General features: G+C 48.6%; 1 protein-coding gene across 1 annotated transcript in view; it reads right to left on the bottom strand.

The window, feature by feature from the left end:
* Kl (klotho) overlaps positions 1-21,278 on the bottom strand; it is a 41,515-nt gene extending 20,237 nt beyond the window's left edge. Inside the window, exon 1 of the mRNA XM_005371243.3 lies at positions 20,454-21,278. Coding sequence (XP_005371300.1) covers positions 20,454-21,278 — 825 coding nt within the window. The remainder of the gene's footprint in view (positions 1-20,453) is intronic.
* Positions 21,279-21,737: the final 459 nt, after the last annotated feature.

Here is a 21,737-nt window from a genome sequence, read left to right as displayed (position 1 = left end):
TCTCTGTGGCTTTGGAGCCTGTCCTGCAACTAGCTCTGTAGACCAGGCTGGTCTCGAACTCACAGAGATCCGCCTGCCTCTGCCTCCCAAGTGTTGGGATTGACTGGGTTTTGTTTCACCAAATCACCTGGACCTCTACAAATGAAATGTAAAATCATAGCGCTTAACTCAAGCAACTGGGCTCTCTTCTCAAGCCAGTGCCACCTTTTAGGGAAGACGTGAAGGGAGCAAAACATCTCTCCAGCACCGTCTGTTTAATAGCACGATCAGAAACCATAGATGGAAGGCACCGATCTAAGAATGTGCCCGGTTTGCTGCGAAAATAACGCTACCCACATAGTTAGCATAAATGACTAACAGTTTATGGCTTTTAGAAAGTAAGTTTACAATAGAGACTATGGGAGCAGGATATGAAAAGGTGCTCGCTTGCTTATAAATTTAAAAATGTTGGATTTTATTTGTTTGCTTGTTTGGACACAGGCTCTCAGTATGTAGCGCTGGCTGTCCTGGAACTCACGAAGTAGACCATGCTGGTCTGAAACTCACAGAGATCCACCTGCCTCTGCCTCCCGAGAGCTGGTGTGCGCCACCACACCTGGCATGAAAGTTCTGAATGTGAAGTGAAGTGAGTTGGACAGGAGTACCTAGAGATGAGCTGAAGATCCGGGACGGTGGTCAAAGTCTCAGTACTCAAATCATCTGCTGCAGGAAACAGTGGGAACAGCTGGAGGCTGGGATGCATTTTCCCCCAAAACATAGATACTCCTACAGTGCTGACCAAGGTGACAGCTGTGGGACTTCTGAGAGGTGGCTCGAAGCACAGGACGGAAAGCACATGTGCCCGCACCCACCATCCAGCATCGACCGGGAGGCAGGGTCGGCTCCAGCAAGCATCATCTGGCTTCAGCGGCCTGGTGCAGGATGTTACTGTCTGGGACCAGTGTGACTTTGCTCCACACCTAATCCCCCTGTGCACCAGTCCTGGCATTTCCACAGCAATTACTAAGGAGCAGTGTGTAGGTGTGTGGGTGTGTCTGTGCGTGCATACATGTAAGTGGTGTGTAAGTGTGTCTGTTTGCAAGAGAAGAAGAAAAGCAGTGTTTCACGCTGCTAAAATGGGGGAGCAACATCCTGAAGTCAGGCCCTTGAAGCTCTTTCTCAGTTCCATAGCCTCATCAAGCCCATCTTTTCCTTCAGCGGATCCCAGCCCAGCTTCCCTCACATGCATATATTTGCATATATTTACATGTTTACTTCTCATTTTCACACTCAGCTAAAGTGCTCTAGCAATGCACCGGAATGAAAGCCAGGGCAGGGTTTTCAATCAAGCTGTAGCTTAGGAGTTTTGTCACCTGAGATGGTCTTGTCTTGGTTTTGCTGAGTGGGGTAAGTAACAGGTCTTTTTCACTGGCTTCAAAATTCTTCAAAGGAAGCCAGGTATAGTAGAATACACCGTTAATGCCAGCACTCAAGAGGCAGAGGCAAACAGATCTCTGATTTTGAGGCCAGCCTGGTCTACACAGGGAGTTACAGATCAGACAGACATATATATATATATCATATATATCATATATATGTATCTATACATGTATATATCATACATACACGCATATATATATATCTTCAAAGAATGGAAAAAAATCATAGCTCACACTAGACAAACACATCGGTAAATTTTAGATTAAGGTTTGTGCTTCAGTATTTATCTGTGCAGAACTTGACAACAATCACTAAATCATTCTACCTGATACTAAATCACATCACTACAAAAATTCTTCTCGGACTTGGAGAGGTGGCATTGTGGTTAAGCCACTCTTGTGGAGGACTTGGGTTCTGTTCCCAGCACCCACATGGTGGTTCCCAACCATCTGTGACTCCTGTCCTAGTGGTCACAGCGCCCTCCCCTGGTCTTTTCAGGTAGTACATGTATGTGGTGCACAGACATACATACAAGCTGGCAAGATCCACATACATAAAAATAAATAACCTAAAATAAACCACTCCCAAATCCCTGATGTTAGATCGTTAATAAAATATCCCAGCTCACAGCCAGAACTGTCACTGGGCTAGACAGCAAGCCCACTGTCATGACTGGAGACATGGGAGAGTGCCAATATTCCAGGTTGTACCTCTATTTTTCTAATGGCAGAGAAGCGTGAAGGAACAGGGAGGGAGGCGCACGGTTAGATGCAGAACAGAGACAAGACTGTGAGCTCGGAGACAGGTGCCGCCTCAAGGTCAGCAGAGGCCACCCACAGTCCTTCTGTCAAGCAGGACCTCTCCCGTCTGCCAACGTCTGTCACAATCATTCTGGAATACCCTCACCAAACAACTCCTTTTGGCTTTCAGCAACAGAGTGCTTTTCTCCCATAACTGCCACCTCTGCTTTCTGAGTGCCCTCCTTTCTCACCAGGTTCTTCTGCTTTGAATCAGACAGCAGAGCAGCCCCGCTCTCCCTGAGCCTTCCTGGTGGTCCTCTGGAAAGCTCCCTGACTTTTTAAATTGCTTGCTTCCACTTACAGGCAAGAACATGTCAACTCAACAGGGAAGAATGACAGGTGGATGCGTTTCTCCGTCAACAGTGAGGGTAAAGATTACAGAAAAATGTAATGTGCCTTATGGATTTGTAGCTAGTAAACATCAATCCATCCGCCCTCCCACCCTCTTCTCATTGACCTGTTTGTGGTGGAATGCTACTCAGGCCACAGGCTGTGACTCACCCCGAGTGTGGCCTTGACCGCTCTGGCCACTGAAGTAGACATGATACAGTGCATACGATGACAGTGGCACCGCTTCTGGGGCCTTCTGTGTTCTGTCAGCAAGGGGAGTGACAGGCATCAACAAACACATTAAAATGCATTAGAATGCAGCGGGTACTTCAAGGAGGAGGAGGGGGAGAAAGAGAAGGAGGGAAAAGAGAAGAAAAGGGAGGAGGGGGAGGACGGGGGAGAAAGAAGAGGAGGAGAGGAAGAAGGTGAGAAAGAGGAGAAGGAGGAAGAGAAGGAGGAGGAAGAAAAGGAAAAGAGGGAGAAAGAAGAGGAAGGGGAGGAGGGGGTTGAGGGAGGAGGAGGAAAACAAAGACCTGGTGTGTCAAAGAGGGGAGCTAATTTTTCAGAGATGTTTGGTTTGGTTCTGTTTCAGGGGGGGCACTGTTTGGTGGCGCACACCAGAGTCTTTATTCTTCCATTGCTATGATGTGGTTTTAACCTCTTTACTTCTATCTCCACAGAGGAGACATTGCATGTACCCCTACCAGCAGCATTTCCCTTGCTCTCCATTTTCCGGAAGGTGATGCCCACCTTCAGGGATTTTCACTTCCCTTACCTGTGGCAAATAGCACCCCTGAAGAATCAGAGAAGAAGACTGGCCAGGCAGGTCTGTCCCGAGGCCTCAGGCAATCTCGCCCTGTCCAGACCCAGGAGAAGTGTTCCTTACAACCTGCCTTTGTGATCAAAAATAATTGCCAAAGATTATCTTTATCACTAAAAGGAAAAGCTGCTGATGTCCTTGGTCTTTGCTCAGGTTAATTTTCAAACGTTTACCCAGGGGTTTTAACAGCACCTGAGCCTCTTGGCTTCACAGTGTTGACCTGTCATAGCAAAGAAAGAACTGGCTTCTAGCCAGGGGGTTCACAGAACTCTCAGATTTTCCTGCATTTTCGGGAATCACTGTCATCCAGAGTGGCTGAAAGGTTTGTTTGCTTTCTTTTTATAAAGTGAGCCCTAATGAGTCTTCTCTTCAGGAGCTGAGCTATCAAGCCCATGAAACCCTTTCTGTAGAGTTTCACCAGCAGCACCTGTGAGTTTCACGTTTCTGGATCTCCCAGAAGCACCTCCCCATTTCCTGCCCAGAAATTATCACCTCCACTTCCTGTTAGGTTGAGCTGTTTTAAACGGAAGGTCAGAATGTGTTTGGTGGAGAAGTGAGCACAAAATTAAGCTGATACACTGAGACAAGATATTCCAGAGAGAAACTCTTGCTCCTCCCTTGGCGACTAGACTTTTAAAACAACGGCCCTCTAAAAAATAAATCCCGGCTCCAGGATTTGGGAGAAGGAAGGAAAGTGAAGCCCTCGTACCAGCTAGAGGGGGAACTTGGTTCCTGGGAGAGATTTCACAGCTTTGACCTCTTCGTTAATATATGCATATTTCTGAGTCTTTTTTTTTTTTCATCTTTTCTATGAAATTGTAACACTCCTACAGAAAAGAAGGAGAGAAAGGTAGGTGTCTTCCTGTCTCTGTTAGGGACAAAGTGTTAATAAATCCACTTACCATTATCACCTGGCTTCCTGATTTCTTTGAAGATGCATTGGCTTTATGAAACTAAATGCCTGTCTGTACCAAGGTCTCTGGTTCTGTGGCTAGAGAAGCAGGGTGAGGCAGGGAGAAGAAAACAAGATCCCCAAATGCAACAGCAGGACCCTTGGAGTGGCTAAAAGGCTGAGTGGGGGACCAGAGGCCGAAGGGAGGCCAAATTTGCACAGTGTGTCTTCCCCTGGCACAAAAGGGACATTTTAAACATGAAGAGAAAGAAAAAGAATGCAGCATTTGGATTCCATGGCCTGGTGTGCTCCTATGGACTGGCCTCCTTTTGCATGTGCTCTCTGGTTACCAAAGACAGCAAGTCTATAGGAATCTGCATCCATTCCAAATCCATCAACTCCAAGAGTGGCCTCAGACAACTGGCACTGGGTCATGCAGGAGCCATCAGACACCCTGAAGGATCACAGAACACTTGGGCACTTAAAGGATGACAATTTTCTTTATAAAAGATTTATTTCAGTTATATGTGTATGAGTGTATGCCTGCATGTATGTATGTGCACCAGGTACATGCAGTGTCCAAGGAGGCCAGAAGGTGGCGTCAGATCCCCCGAAACTGGTGTGAACGGCTATGTGTGTCCTCTCAGGTCCTCTACAAGAGCAACCGTCTTAACCACTGAGCCATTTCTCCAGCCCTAAACGTCTCAATTTTAAAGGGAAGCAAATGTAAATCTCATAGTAACAACCCATGAGCAAACTGTAATTAAAGAGAAAAACCAAAGGAAAGATAATCGGAAGCCAACACAAATTAATAGAACTAGTCTAGTAAATTAGCCTCAAATAATTTGATAGTATCGTACTGTTCATCTAGCAACAACACAATAGTTAACTCTCCAGATACCATAAGTTCCTAAACCTTTGTGTGACATGCTTGGAGTTAAAAAGAAGAAAAGTAGAACATACACAAGATAGATTTTGCTTACAGAGCAGCATTTTGAAGGCATTCGATGGTTAAAAATTTGATGGTTGCTTCTTAGTGACAAGGACTGATAGAAATTTGGAACACTGACTAATGGGAGCGCTCTACTTGAAAAGGTGACTCACACTGTCCCCCAGGGTGTACTCATAGCGACGCTTCTCTTTCACTGTAAGCAGACACGGAAATTCACAAGACATTATTCTGAAAACACGGAAATGTTCCAACGCTTGCCTCAAAATGAGTTCTATGGGGGCTGGAGAGATGGCTCAGAGGTTAAGAACACTAGCTGCTCTTCCAGAGGTCCTGAGTTCAATTCCCAGCAACCACATGGTGGTTCACAACCATCTGTTATGAGATCTGGCACTGTATCCTGGAAAGTGTATATAGAATAAATAAATATTTTTAAAAAATGAGTTCTATGGGCTGGACTGCTATAAATGTTATGACTAGCCAAAATAATTTTTAAAGTGATGATTAAAAAATACCCATTTTCATTTTTATGGCAGTGATACATGTTTATGCTTTGAAAAGTCAAATAGTGGGACTGACGAGATGGCTCAGCAGTTAGGTTTTAATTTACTGCTCACACTCTCTTATTGTAGCAGTATCCACCGGCGTCCTGTTTCATGGATGCTAACAGTTTAGCCCTCGTATACTGACAAATTAGCCTTGCAAACTTTTGGTTTCACTAACATCCGGGGCAAGCTTATTCCACCATCCTAAGTATTAGTCACAGATGAGCCATGCGGCAATGAAGCCCCTTTTCCCGGGTTTTGTTTTCTGTGAAGTTAGCAGTCACCTAGCCTTTTCATTTGCACGGTTTTCCTTGTGCTCGTGGCTCACTGATCTTACCATCCCCAGCATCTTTGCAGCACAGACTCCCGTTGGCTCACACCAACCTGGAGACATAGTTCAGGAGTCCCCCTCCTTTCTGCTCTGGCTCTTGTGGGCCTGCAGCACAGCTCGCCTCGCGGGCCAGCACTTCCCCATTACCTTGCAGGCTTACCCGTGGCCTCTGCACGCCGTGCTTCCTGCCTTCTGTTCTGTGATTTTACGTGGAAGCTCTTCTCTAGCCCAGTGCCTCTCAACCTTCTTAATGCTGCGACCCTTTAACACAGTTCCTCATGTTGTGCTGACCCCCAACCATGAAATTGTTGCATTGCTACTTCAGAACAGTAATTTTGCTACTTTTATGAATCATAATGTAAATATCTGCTATGTGACCCCTGTGGGGGTCGAGACCAACAGGTTGAGAACCACTGCTCCAGAAACTTCCTGAGGAAGAACTCATGGGAAAAAAAAATTATTTTTTGGTTGATGGTGTGGTGGTTCTTGTTGTTGGTTATCTGAGAATTTCTATATTTTATACTCATGAGTTCTAGGTTGGAAATAATATCTCTCTGTCTATCTGTCTATCTATCTATCTATCTATCTATCTATCTATCTATCTATCATCTATCAGCTTTTTGAGACAGGAATTTCTCTGTGTAGCCCTGGCAGTCCTGGAACTCACTCTGTCGGACCAGGTTGTCCTTGAACTCACAGAGATCCGCCTGCCTCTGCCTCCTGAGTGCTGGGATTAAAGGCATGCACCACCACTGCCCAGCTGGAAATAATTTTCACTGGGATGGCACTGCTCACTGGTCTTTGCGGTGGCCATGACAATATGTCACCTGGCCCTCCTGCCATAAGGAGCACAGTTGACCAATGGCACCAGCTGTCATCACACTGAGAGCACTGCTGCAGCTCTGCCGTGGCCATGCTTCTCAGAGAGAAAATGTCAGGGGCGATACAGACTCTGCAGTAAGACACAGACTCCCACCACAAGCACTGTCGGCTCAGGAAGCGCCACTGGCTCGGCAGATCTTTCTTAGATTCACACACACATCTGAGACCCTTTTCACGAGCGCCACCCCCCACCCCTTCCTGCCCTTTCCAGACATCACATTGCATCAAGAGCTAAAGAGTGGCTCCCGTTCTCTGGCCCCTTCCCCTTTATCATGCATAACTGTTTCCCAGGTGGGTTTTCTGCCCATTTATTCATCCCTGCCTTGACATCTGCTTCTCAGAGGACACAGACTAACGCAGGTGGGGTTACAGAGCCAAGTCACCGCCCTGAAGAAAAGAATGCCGGCATAAGCAATATGTCGAGGTAGATAGCTCCCTAGCACAGCCCCCGCTGATGAATATTTCACCTGGGGTAACCTGGGAAATGACCTGCTGAGGGACACACATTGTAAATGTAGTGACTTGGGCATTCCAACACCAGCAAGGAAAGGAGAGATGAGCCGGCCACTCCCTTCTGCATGGCGTTGAGGTCTGCCAGTGAGAGAAGACTAAAGCCTTTACCAAACAGCTCAAGTTTGGTGTGCAAGCCACAGGTTCTCATGGGCTTCATAGAGTCTGCAGGGAGTGGGGCCAGAGGAAGGAAAAAAGAAGCTGAGAGACACAAGCGTTCAGGAGCTAGCAGCACGTTATTCCAGCCACACAACTCACGGGAGGAGTGCGTCTTACAGGAGACCCAATAGAGACACACACTCTTTGCCAAAGCCATTGGGAATATGGCTTTCAGGACGAAGCACCTCTCAGAAGTGTGGGTGCTCCTCTTCCGGCCAGGCTGATGGAGAAGGGCTAGAACTAGGGTTGGAATCCCCAGGACAGGATGAGACCCTGGAATACTGAGATTCCCAAGAACCACTGCTAAGTTTCCAGAAGCCAGATATGGGGATGGCTTTGAGTGAGAATGTCCCCCACAGGCTCATGGTCAAACATTTGGTCCCCAGTTGGTGGACTTTTGAGAGAGACTGGTGTGACCTCTAGAGGGTGGGGCCTTGCGGGAGGAAGGGTGGCACTAGGGGTGACCTTTGAGAAGGAGATCTTCACTTCCAGTTTTCTCTCCGCTTCGTGTTTGCAGTTGAAGAGGTGACCTCTGAGCTTCCTGCTGCAGTAACCTGCCGCCAGACTCCCCTCACCCATGTGGCTCTCCCCTGGAGCTGTAAATTTCCTCCAGAATCTGGGGGTTGTACCACAGCAACAGTGGTGACTAATACACTGGAGAATTAGAAAGAGGTTCCACAGGGAACCACATGGCCAAAAGTCCTAATCCCTCGCTCAGCTCCCAATGGAAGCCAGTTTTCTTATAACTCACTGAGTAAAAAGGCTGTTGGGTCCCTGGCAGGAAGGATTTGGCCACACTGCATCAGCTATGTTCTGCAATGCCCACCCTAAGACAGCACATCAATGTGGACTCTCCTGTCCTCAGTTCTAGGACAGTTTTGAATCATCGCCTCATTGTTTCCTGTTCTTTCTATTACTGTTATAATGTGAAGTATTAATGCCTCCGATTTAGAGGGCTAAAATAACAAAGGTTTGTTTTCTTTGGTTCCTGTGGACTGAGTGTGGCGAGGCCCTTCTTTCGATATGCTCTTCTGTTACGCAGTGGGTTTCCAGTGGAGCTGGAACGCACCAGATACGCCTTGATTGCCCAGTATCATAAAGCCTGCTGTAAATCGCGGTTGCTGCCATGGTAATCATTTGTAATCTGATACAAGTTATTTGAAACCCAGTCAAGCCCTTTCACCTGTGGCCTAGATTAAAGTTCTCTACCCTGCGTAGGTAATGTCTCATTCCACCCACCCAAATTCCCAGGCTCCCCAACACGCTGGCCATGATAAACCCACAAGCAAACAGTGCTACATTTGTGCTTTCTTAACTAGACAATCCACGACTCCCACGGGGAAGCCTCGGGACTGATGCCCAGGGGCCTTGATAAAGAGCTCTCTCACTGGCACTGTGACTCCTATCTCGGCTCCCACCTCCCTCCCCTCTCCCTTTCTGCTCTCTAGTTGATCCCCCATCACCTCCAGACTAGCACCAGCTTCCTGCTCTTCCATCTCTGGAACCTGTGAGTAATGCACTCATTCTGTTTCCATAGATTTTCTTCTCACCCCTTCATTGTGCATTTAGCTGAGGTGAGTACTTGAAACCACGCCCCACCCATCCACCACAATCCACACTTTTCAGGACTTTGAAAAGTGACCTGGCTTGCGGCTACTCTCTCCAAAGAGGGAGCTCAAGACCACACAAAGGATTGGTAGGTGACTACAATGAAGCTGTGTTTTTCCCAACACAACAGAGCAGTTGCAGGTAGGAATTCATAGTGGTTGGGACAACATGCACAAGAACTGTACAAGGCCAAGCCAGAAAAAGTCCCAGCAAGGAGAAGGGAGGCATGAAGCCCACGCCTAGTTCAGGAGCTATCAGCAGCTGATAGCTGATAGCACAGGGAAAATGGGGTTTCTTTAGGAGGACGTCCGCTAAGAGGTTGACCACACTCCAGTGGATGCTCACACCGAGTATTTGGGCAACACACATTGGACTTGATGAGTTTTTCTATAATGTTTTTAACTATTAAAAAAAGGACACGAAATTGATTTGATTTGGAAAGGGGCTCCAGGGAGGGTTTGGGAGAAGCATGAACATGATCAAAATATACTGCATGAAATTCTCGGAGAAGTAACCAGAAATAAAATGAATAAGCCACTGCAATTGACATGACGGCACTTCACAGTCCAGAAGCTGACCTTAAGGAGAGAAAACCCCTGGTGGGAGCTCTCTTGCATACACAGCCATAAGCTTTTGTTCCCATCACATTTACACCGTCCCATTAGTCATGGCAAATCCTAAGTCTGAGCCCATGGGCCTCGTGTGTTGTGAGATATCTATGCACCGTGTGACGATATATTTGCTGTGATTGGTGTAGTAAAAAGTTGAACAGCCAATAGCTAGGCAGGAGGGATAGATGGGATTTCCAGGAAAAGTAAGGAAGAGGAGGAGAATCTAGGCTCACAGGAGGAAACAGGAATGCAAGATGGAAGAGAGGTAATGCTACCTGATAGAATATAGATTAATATAAATGTATTAATTTAAGTTTTAGGAGCTGGTTCGGAACAATCCTAACCTATAGGCCAAGCTTTCACAGTTAATAATAAGTCTCCATGTCATTATTTGGGAGCTGGCTGGTGGGGCACTCATGAGAGGAAACTCCTGAGAGCTTGGACACCGACAGGCAGGCTCCAGGGCAGGCTGCAGGGACACCTTAGGGCACACCTCACTCTCCACACCCACCATCTGAATGGCCCCTCCCTTCCAGCCAGACACCTGCTGGGGAGAAGCAAACCATTTCAACACGTTGATATTTTCTCAGAAACTGTCCTCATCCCCTTCTCTGTTGCTGTGATGAGACAGGGACCAAAAGTGACTTGGGGAAGGAAAAGTGTGTTTGGCTGATAGGTTACAGTCTGTCATGGAGGGAAGTCAAGGCAGGAGCTGAAGCAGAGACCACAAAGGAACCCTGCTTACTGGCTTTACACTCCCACTGCCTTCCCCTCTCCCTTCCCCTCCCCCATCCCTGGCTCACTCAGATACCTTCCTTCTACAGCCCAGGACCAGCTGCATAGGGATGGTGCTGCCCAGAGTGGGCTGGGCCTCCTATCTCAATTAGCAATCAAGGAGATGCCCTACAGACGTGCCACAGGCCAATCCGGAGTATACAATTCTTCAACTGAGAATCTCTCTTCCTGAGTACGCAGGTTTGCATCAGCTGACCAGAACCAAACAGTGGGGAGTACAGTATTTGGAGGGGACAGATGGAAAGACCTACTCTACTCTTGGATCTGTGTGCCAGGAGGGGTTCCTGGGAAAAGTCAGAGAACTGTGGAGGGCCCAGCACTACTCATGCACATCTCTACGGCAGAGATGCAGAAGATATTGTGGGAGAGCCGCCAGCTCTTTCCTTCTCACAGTGGACCATGGGCGGCATTCTGATCCAATGTCGCTGTCTCAACAGCCAGCTAAGAATATTCCACCAAATCCATATAGCACTATTCCTTATGCTGCTCCAGAAATGTTCCTACATTTCTATTATTTCCAATTAAACAAACAAACAACAACAACAACAAAAAGCATGTTTCCACCTATGGGAAGCTTTGTCTCGATGGCATTTAGTTAGATTGTGAATTCAAAGATAAATGCCCACAGGAGACGACAGGCACAGCCTGCCTTAACAGCAGCGCATGGGGACTGAAGAGCCTGAGAGGATTTTAGCTGTCTAGAGTGAGTGTCTCAGTGAGGTGGCAGCTAAAACTACCAGAACAGAAAGCTGTGGGCACCTGGACCCCTGCTCAGCTCTGCCCGGCAAATATGGCAAGACACCTTGAAGATCCCCAGGCCCCATCCCTCCAGCTTCTGGTCCTTTTCCACCCATGGTTTCCAAATATTGAGCCTCAAGTGAACCGTTGCCTTTGGCAGTGAGGGGCTGCCTCGCAGGCCTCCACTGCCTGCTGTCTACTTGGTCTGTCTGGCACACACCGCCCACATAGGACTCGCGCGCTACTTAGGTACAAGCAGTGTTCTGGGAGCTCAGCTGTGGTCATCTGACGACGTTCTGGGGCTCTTCTGGGGCTCTTCTCGTTGCTACTGAGTAGTTCCCACCCAACAGATACAGCCTGGTCCCGAAAGCTCAAAGCAGCCTCCACAGAGAGCCTGGCAGCCCTTGATCTCCCCTGCATAGTTTTCCCTAACCACTCCCCTCCTACCTGTCAAAACTGGCCTGTCTCCCTTGGTGTCCCTACTGTCATCCCTACTTATTTCTCCTAAGGCCTTGAGGGTTCTAGTGTGACTGCCTGACAGTTGTTGCAGCTCCCTAATCCTCTGTAAGTGAGGAAGGACAGCAGTCTTCCCTTGTCCCTCTTGGGTCACTTTAAAACCCCTGCCACACTGCACCCAGCCCCTCCCAGAGTGAAAGGCAGAGTGGAAGAAAAAGGAGCCTGTTGTCCTATGTCAGGGAACACAGGCTTGGGCATTCAGCAAGAGGTGCGAAGCCTCCCGACTATCTGCACTTCCCCCACAATCCCACGTTACATACAGTTAGACTGGGAATCTTCCATGCTCATCAGACAGTAAGAAAGAGTCATGCTGTTGGCTTCAGGATGTGCACACCAGAGCACACACTAAAAGGCAAGCAAGCCTTCCAGGGGTATAGAGAAGCACGCAGCATTGTGGGAGAATTTGGAACAGCCGGTGGAGAAAGGGTTGAAGGGAGAGGGCCTGTGGTTGGGATTCAGAGAGAAGTGGAACCAGGGGTGGGGATAGTGTCCCCAAAGGCTCTACAATGGCCTCTTGCCCACTGAGGCAAGAGGTGCCAGCCCTCAGAAAGAGCCATAGGCCCACAGAAAGAGCTATAAATGCACATGGCGCCACGAGTCAGTGTTCTCTGAGGGAGCCTGTTCTGATTCCATGTCCTGTCGCCCACATCCATCACCTCCTCTGGTGAAGCGCTATGGGTAGGGGTGGAGCCAGACCATGCAGACGGTCTTTTTGGTCTACTTTGCTGTCTCTGCGCCTCCGTGTCTTGCTAATGGGTCAGTCAATGGAGAGGCCCAACCAGCGTTTACACGTGTGCTCTTGAATTCAGCCCCACCCCTTCCTGCTACTGCTGGAAGCTCTGGGGAAAAGTTCCTAATTGTGGAGGGGGGAGGCGGGGAAATCCCAGCATCTTGAAGCAGACTTTTTAGCACACTGAGGAAACACTTAGGAAGCACACACTGGCCTTTTCAAATATTTAGAAAGCTAATCCTCTGCTCATTTTCCGTTGCTATAACAATATCGGTCTAGGTCATTCTTTTAAAGAAAAGTGACTTCTCACGGTTCAGAAGGCCGCGATCAAGGAGCTGCATACAGCCTTCCCAGTGCATCATGGGAAAAAGGGGTCCACGTGGCAGAGACCGTACCAGGAAAGACAGCAAGCGGAGGTCAAGTGCTCTTTCGCAACAGATCCAATCTTCGGGTGCCTCACCCACTCCCCTGGCCACAGCCCCCCACCAGGCTCCACCTACCACAGCAGCAATCAACTCAACCCGAGTTTTGGAGGACGACAAGCATTCCCCAACAGCCGCTGCCCTATGCTGACATGATTTATTTTATTCATTTAGGAAGGTAAACAGATAACCAGGGACTGAGCTCTGTGACAGCAGGTGTCAATTCAAAACAAAAGATGAAAGAAACTCAGAGGCAACTGAAGAGGTCCATTGACTATCCTGCAGAAGTTAGAGGGAGGAAGGTTGACATGGATTTCCATTGACTATCCTGCAGAAGTTAGAAGGAGGAAGATTGACGTGGATTTCCATTGACTATCCTGCAGAAGTTAGAGGGAGGAAGGTTGACATGGATTTCCATTGACTATCCTGCAGAAGTTAGAGGGAGGAAGGTTGACATGAATTTCCCAGACCCTTCCCCATTCTGCCATTCTGCTTAGAAACCAAAAAGGCACTTACTGACGTGGAAATAAATTTGATAGGATCGCCACATTTAAATTCTATGTCCCTTACTGTTCTCAGCTTGAAAAGTATCTATTAGGCCACAGTGGTGCTCGCTCATGGATGCTATTCTGACAGCCACATGTCAAACAATCGTTTCAGAGTCTGAAGACACACCTCACCAAATACTTATGTTATTTTCTGTAGACCTTACAGCACAATGTGTCCGCCAACCTAGGACCAACAAGACACCTGCTAATAATACATTATATATGAAAATAGAGTATTTCAAAGATTCAAAGAAGTCTTTGGTAAAATCCTATTAAAATAACCTCTAAAATGACTTCATTCTGTTAAGTGGTTTACGTTCCAAGAAGTTAAGTGAGGGGCTGGAGAGATGGCTCAAGAGGTAACTTGCTGCTCTTGCACAGGACCCAGGCTTGATTTCTAGCACCCTCGTGGTAATTCACGTCCATCCATGACTCCAGTCCCAGGTGATCTGAGACCCTCTTCCAATCTCTGACAGCAGGAGACATGCACGTGGTCACAAACATACACGCAGGCAAAACACTCATACACAGAAAATAAATCTCAAAAAAAAATAGAAATATTACATACAGATTGTAAAAAAAATAGAAATATTACATACAGATTGTCACCTCAAGGAATCACAAGCGTGAGCAGTCTGTCTCTTCTGACTCACAAATTGTGTGTGTCACTTGAATGCATGCCCGTTGTGTGTCATTTGAATGCATGCATGTTGTGTGTCATGTGAATGCATTGTGTCAACAGCGTTAGGTCTTTAGAAGGTGAGTAAGACTGTATCCCAAGACGCAGCAATAACTAACGTCATGCCAAAAGCACCAGCACAGCACAGGAACACATAAAAGCTCACTGTGGCCCATGTAAGTGTGCGTTGTAACTCCTGGGGCTTTCTGCAGAGGATGCAGATGTCAGAGCATGCGATAATCATGGGCACCTGCTGCTCCTGCTCTCTGCCTCGCCTCCTCCCAGCAGGCATGCATTCTATTCCCACCCTTCACCTAGATGCTTTGAGAACGGTATTCAGGGAAATAAAGCCCCTTCCCCACAAGTGAATTACGCAAAGCGTGCTACAGAACAATGGTATTTTAGAGACGGTGGATTGACTTAGGTCTTGAGGGTCCAGAAGCCATGGCTGACTACAGTTTAGCTAACTGCGGTTCTGCTAAGGCGGCCGAGTGCTCACTGTGCCCCCCCAAATGGACACTGACATCACTGGGGTTACTTAAGCTCTTAGCAGTTTACATTTCCTCTTTCTCTTTACCTCCAAACAACCGAGATTTTAACAATTTGTTTCCACTACGTTCTACTTATGTATATGTGGGAGTGGGGGTTATTGCCTGCGCCTGTGCCTGAGGAGGCAGGAGGCATTGGACCCCTCTGGAGCTGGAGTCGCAAGGGGTTGTGAGTCACCCAGTGTGGGTGCTGGAAACCAAACCAATTGAGGTTCTGCAAGAGCAGTGTGTGCGCTCAGCCACTAAGCCATCTCCACAACCCCACAATTGACATTTTAAGAACACTGGTATGATTCAAAAATTATTTCACTAGTTCTTTATCTAGGACTTGACTTTAGTCTCCAGAGAACATTGTGTTCAATCAGGTATGCAGAGAGACTCAAGGGCCTTGACAGGCAGTTTAACTGTTTCTGATTAAATGCACACGGAATTCAGCCACGTTCTATAAAATATATTAACCTTCAACCCGGCTGATACTTCCAAAGGCATTTTAATAAGAGGGAAATTCCTGAAGTGTGGCTTGAAAGTACACATTGTGTGTCATGTGAATGCATGCACGTTGTGTGTCACTTGAATGCATGCACATTGTGTGTCATTTGAATGCATATACATTGTGTCATTTGAATGCATGAGCGTTGTGTATCACTTGAATGCATGCACATTGTGTGTCATGCGAATGCATGCACGTTGTGTGTCATTTGTATGCACGATGTCTGTCATTTGAATGCATGCAGGTTGTGTGTCATTTGAATGCATATACATTATACATTGTGTCATTTGAATGCATGAGCGTTGTGTATCACTTGAATGCATGCACATTGTGTGTCATGTGAATGCATGCATGTTGTGTGTCATTTGAATGCATGTGCCTTGTGTGTCACTTGAATGCATGCCCGTTGTGTGTCATTTGAATGCATGCATGTTGTGTGTCATGTGAATGCATGCACATTAATTACTAGGGGATAAAAATTGAACTGTATGACAAAGTTTTCCCCAATATTCACTCAGGTTAACGCAGACTTCACCACTCACCCCATTCTGGAAACATCTTCATGGTGCAGTAGAGAGAATTCTGACAACTTCTAAATGAAAGTGGTTACAATGGAGCCACATGGCAATGACCTTCAGCAGTTCACTCCTGAGTGCCAGATTTTACCTGCCAGATGGGGGGGGGTCCCCCATCCCACCAGAAGATGGCTAGGCACCCGGACACAAGGAGCAGCTCCCCAAGAGTAAAGTAATAAAAGCAAAGTTAAGCTACTGGGCAGCTGGGATGCAACTCGGTACCCACCAAGAGAAAATTAGGTTGGTTTTTGGTTTGGGGTGGTTTTTTTTTTGTTGTTTTTAGATTTATTTTCCATTTATTTGTGTGTGCTCTTACCAAGTTTATGTGAATGATTGGCATGTAGGAGCCCACAGAGGCCATAAGAGGGCTTTGGATCACCTAGAACTGGAGTTACAGGCCATTATGAGCTTTCCTGGGGGTGCTGGGAACTGAACCCTGGTCCTCCGGAAGGGCAGTAAGCGCTCTTACCTACAGAGCCATCTCTCCAGCCCTAGGTCAACACTTACGAAAGAAGCAGATAAAGGGAACAAGGTTTCCTTGCTTAAGAAATTGACCAGCTAATGGGGTGGGGTGGGGAACTAACCTGCTAAGAGGCACCGAAGAATCATGGGATGCCAAGGAAGGAAGAAATGACGTTCAAGTGAGAGACCAAAGGAGCATGCAAAGTGGTTCGTAGGGAGTAGGCAGGACTGTAGCAAGCAGGGATTTGTACTCTTCACACACAATGGCGCTCCTTCAGACCCATCAGGGCTACATGGCAGGGAGCAAGGGATTAAACCAGGGCATTACTGAGGCAAACCCAAGGGTAGCCTGAGCCCCAGTCATATCATAGATACAGCTCAGTGGGGTACAGTGCTTGTCTAGCAAATTCAAGGCTCTGGATCCACTCCCCAGGAGAGGGGGGAGGGACAGAAAGAGGGAGGGAGGGAAAAGGGAAGAGTTAGAATTGGCGCCTGACCAACTAGAAGAGCAGAGTATCAAACAGAGAAGATGTGGCCCTTTGAATGTAACTGGTCCCCATAACCTCACAGGGAGTGGCACTATTAAGAGGTGTGGCTTTGTTGCAGTGGGTGTGGCCTTGTTGGAGGAAGTGTGTCAGAGTGTGGGTGGGCTTTGAGGTTTCCTATGCTTGGATGCTACTCAGTGTCTCAGTTGACTTCCTGTTGCCTGCAAGATGTAGGACTCTCAACTCCTTCTCCAGCGTCATGTCTGCCTGCACACCACTATCCTCCCTACCACGATGATAACGGACTGAACCTCTAAACTGTAAGTGAGCCATCGCAATGAAATGTGTTTTTTCTTTTTTAAATAAGAGTTGCTATGGTTATAGTGTTTCTTTACAGCGATAGAAATTGTAATTAAGACAGATGGGGAAAAAGGGAGTTTGATCTGGGGCATGTTGCTTGTGGCCTGCCTTGCCTTGCCTACTAGCTAAGTGGACAAAACTATCAGGGCCAGATGCTCAGAAAGGTCCCAGCTGGAGACTGAATATGGCAGCTCGGGATTGCAGGGGTTGGGGGTCCCAAGACTCACATGGAGGGCTTCCCAATGGGAGGCTATAAGACAGAGCTCTGGACCCAGGCACGTGAAGAAGGCACTCTAAAGACAAAAGGAATGCCTAGGGTACCAAGAAAAGACACAGGGGAGAATGGGTGTGATGGCTGATTTTTTTGGCACCAGCTAGAGTCATTTAAGAGGAGGATACCCCAACTGAGAAAATGCCTCTGTAAGGTCAGGTCGTATACAAGCCTATGGGGCATTTCTTATTTGGTGATGGGTACAGGAGTCCTCAGCCCTCTGTAGGTAGTGCCATTCCTGGGCAGGTGATCCTGGGTGCTATCAGAAAGCAGGCTGAGCAGCCATGAGGAAAAAGCCAGTAAGCAGCACCCTTCCATGACCTCTGCATCAGCTCCTGCCTCTAGATTCCTGCCTTGATTTCCCTGAATGACAGACTACAAGCTACAAGCTGAACAAAACCAAAACCCTTTCCACTCCAAGCTGCTATGGGTCAGGGGTTTCGATTGTCACAGCAACAGAAGCCATGAGACGGTGAGGGTCTGAAAACCCGAGCTTAGGAGTTGATTCCAGAAAGCAAGAGCAATGGTTCAGAAACAAGATGTGGTAGCAAAGTCAAGATGTGACCTTTGATATCAACACGCCTAAGCGATCCCCTCTAAATGAGGAGGTGGAGCTAAACGTACCTTCAACTTGGTTCTGGACCTCCCAGAAATTCATAGGCATAACCAAATCTCAGAGGCACCCTCAGGTAAGACTCCCCAGCAACAGACTTTGGCGGTGGGGGGAGGGGGTGGCTGTGGTATCAAGAAATGTACCTCAGGAGAATCATAAAAACTGAGATGTCTGACTGCCAGCCAGAGGAAGAAGGCATATTCTGTTGTAGAACTCTGACGAGCAAAGTAGCCAGCTCCATGCTCTGCAAGGAGCACCTTCTTTCATCCCATCCCACACAATAGCCAAAGTCCAAGTTCACACCAGGAAGCTGCCAAAGAATGTATAGAGACCCCCACTGTGAGCAGGGCCTCCAAATTTGCAGGAAGTTTGCCCAGACTCAGGCTCTCCAACTAACTCATCAGCAAGTGGTTCTGCAATCCCTATAAAGTGGAGATTCCATCCACTTCCATAGTCTCCAAAGCCCACCTATAGACTAGCGGAAGCACAGGGGAGAGATGTTGGCTCACGGGATCCTTCCCCAGCATTCCACATTAAAAAACAAATTAATTACTCCAAGGGCTCGGGGCCTCTAACTTTTTCCAAAACCGTCAGTGTCTAAACCAAAAGATCTCATTACCAAAATCTGCACCTTTAGACTTTTTCAGATAAAGTGAAGCTCTCCCTCCCCATCACACAAGCACAGAGAAACGGCACCCAAAGCTCAATAAAATAATCTTACACAATGGCATTTATTCGCGACCCCTCACTTCTAAATAAGGTAGCGGGATGACTAAATTCTAAACCCAAAGGCATTTTTTTAAAAGTAAAATTAATATTTTACAGCCACTGGGGTTCCATGTGCGGCATCAGCAAAAATGGGCCGCGTGCTGGCCGGTTACTAATTTCTCACGGCTACAAAGTCCACCTCGTTTCTGCAAAGGACAGTTAGTGTTTGGCAGCATTTTTGTGTAATTCCTCAAGAATTACAACTGCAAAGCTAAACCCGGGACTGACAGGGAGCAGGAGAGAGTGTCCGAGCCATCCTTCATGTTGTAAATGGCAACTAACCACCCGAATGTAAATGGCAACTAACTGCCCACTTCCGCAGGCATACAGAATATTACCTGTATTCAAAAAAAAAAAAAAAAAAAAAAAACAAACCCTAGAATTTGCATGATTTAAATTTTAAAGAGTGGATCCTAATCTGTTTCTAGTTGGAACTGATAATTTGTTTTTGTCTTCAAAAAGTGGTATAGCACCCCCCCGCCCCATCCCCAGTTTTTCTAGACTAATCTGTTCACTGAGCTGATTTGTTTCAGGGCTTGCTGGTTCCCTTGACAACACTTAGGAGTAACGATTCTAAAAGTGCCAGTGCCAGTGTGAAAAGATACACACCTACCTGACACCAAGACCACTGCAAACTCAGATTTTGTGAGGCTGGCATACAATTCCCTTTAAGCCCAGATCGCATTACCAGCGGCTGATGGCAGGGAGTCGAAGCAACAGAGGAGCGCTGCTCTGCCTCAACTGTCTAAGGCTTCGACTAAAAGTGTTTAGAACAGGCCGGACGCTGTAGCTTAGCAGGTTGAAGTGCCTGTCTGGTTAAAAAGTGTTTAGAGCTAGCCTTTATCTTCAAGGTATTCAGAACCACTTTGCGAAACCTGGTAACTCCTCCGACCGTGAGGAATCCCTTCAACTAGAGACACAGCATTGTGACACACAGATGTTGGTGAAGCCACATGCTGTAGTCGGCCCCGTGTTTTTATGCTCATCCTGTAGTGTGTAAAGGGAGTCTTCAGTTCGATGGTAACCACTGATGGTGGAGGCAAGTCAGTTCCCTATCCTATCCTGCCTCAGACGGGACCTCTAAACACAGCTTAATCGCAAACAGTTTAGGGATGAGGTTTAGACACCTTTGCACTATATGCAAAGTAACCTTGTGCCTCTAGCAAGACAGGTTTTACTGGATTAACACGGAGTTCTATAGCAGGTTGCAATGCCTGTCTACAGTTTGTAGACAAACTTGTTACTTTCGCCTCTTCATTCTGTCCCCGCAGCTACTTCTAATAAATCTTCCCCGCCCTTACCTCTAGGAACTTCGCTGAACATCCAAGGAAAGGCGCTTGCTCCCTTCCTCACTAGACAGAGTTCTGTGCCCTTATCTAAGGGCCCCACCGCTCGTGCGTACCGCGGGATTTCCCTCCAGGTTCTAACTCCACTTCTGAAGGGGAGCCCGGAGCTGCTGAGGGGTGTCCCCCTACGAGGTGCAAGTCCTTTGAGACCCCGTAATGAGGTTCAAGTGTGGCTTCCTGAAAGTGGCCCCGGCACTTCTGAGGCCCTCTGTCCCCAAAGGTCGCCCCCTGCCTGGCCCCCTCGCACTCACCAGAAGTAGGTTGTGCGCAACCAGGTACCCGAGCCTGGAGCTGCCCCGCACACCCGGGGCCAGGCGCCCGGTGGCGTACCCGTGCCAGGCCACCACGTACGGGTTATCAATGGTGATCCAGTACTTGACCTGGCCACCGAAGTGGCGAAAGCAGAGCTCGGCATAATCCCTGAAGTGGTCAACCAGGGCTCTATTGGCCCAGCCGCCATAGGCGTCCTGCAGGCTCTGCGGCAGATCCCAGTGGTACAGGGTGACCACCGGCTGCACGCCCAGCTCCCGCAGCCGCTCCAGCAGCCGCCGATAGTAGCGTAGCCCCTCGCGGTTAGGGGTACCCGCGGTGCCATTGGGGAACACGCGCGCCCACGAGATGGAGAAGCGGTAGTGAGTGACCCCCAGCTCTCGCAGCCCCTCCGTGTCGCGGTAGACGTTGTTGTAACTGTCACTGGCCACATCTCCAGTGGAGGGCAGAGGAAGCGACGGGGCACCCGACGGCGCCACGGCGATCGGGGAATCGCCCGGGGTGACCTGGGGGTGATGGGTGAACGTGTCCCAAATGGACGCGCCTTTACCGTGCTGTCGCCAGCCGCCCTCGGTCTGGTAGGCGGCGCTGCCCACCGCCCAGAGGAAGCCGTCGGGGAAGGTGTCGTGGAGGAGGCCGGCGGCCTCAGGGGCGGGAGGGCGCGCAAAGCGAGCCCAGGTCTGCGCGCCCTGACCCGGCTCAGCGCTCAGGCAACGGGCGCGCAGTGCGAGCAGCAGCAAATGCAGCGACAGCAGACGGAGCAGCAGCAGCCGCGGCAGGCGGCGAGGAAGGGCGCGGGCTGGCATGCTGAGAGAGACGGGAGGGCACCGCGCCGCGCCCCTTTATGCCCGCGCCCCGCTGCCCGCCCCCCGCGGTGCCCACCCCCGCTCCCCCCGCCCGGCGGACAATGATTACCCTGAGCAGGCGCCGCCCCCCAGGTCTGGTACGGGCTGGGGGGGGGGGGACAGGGGCTCAGACAGCCAGGGTGCCAGAGAGAGCACCGCTGGTGTCCTTGGGAACGTCGGAGAATAGGCACCTGCTGCACCCATCTCCGGAAGCAGCGCATCGCACATCCCATATCCCACATCCTGCATCCTACAATCCCATATCCTTCAACCTGGGATGCTCCCACGTCGCCCACTCCCCCATGCCCACTCCCTTTGCCTTCCTGGGACTGGTGTTCATGGCGAACAGAGGCGACTGCCCAACTTTCCACGGCGTTTAGAATCACAGGGGAAACACCTGCTTTCCCATCTCTCCCATTC

The sequence above is a fragment of the Microtus ochrogaster genome, unplaced genomic scaffold, assembly GCF_000317375.1.
Source record: "Microtus ochrogaster isolate Prairie Vole_2 unplaced genomic scaffold, MicOch1.0 UNK102, whole genome shotgun sequence".
NCBI classification, from domain to species: Eukaryota; Metazoa; Chordata; class Mammalia; order Rodentia; family Cricetidae; genus Microtus; species Microtus ochrogaster.
Note: the sequence above shows the minus strand (reverse complement) of the source record. Positions and strands in the feature narration are given on the sequence as shown.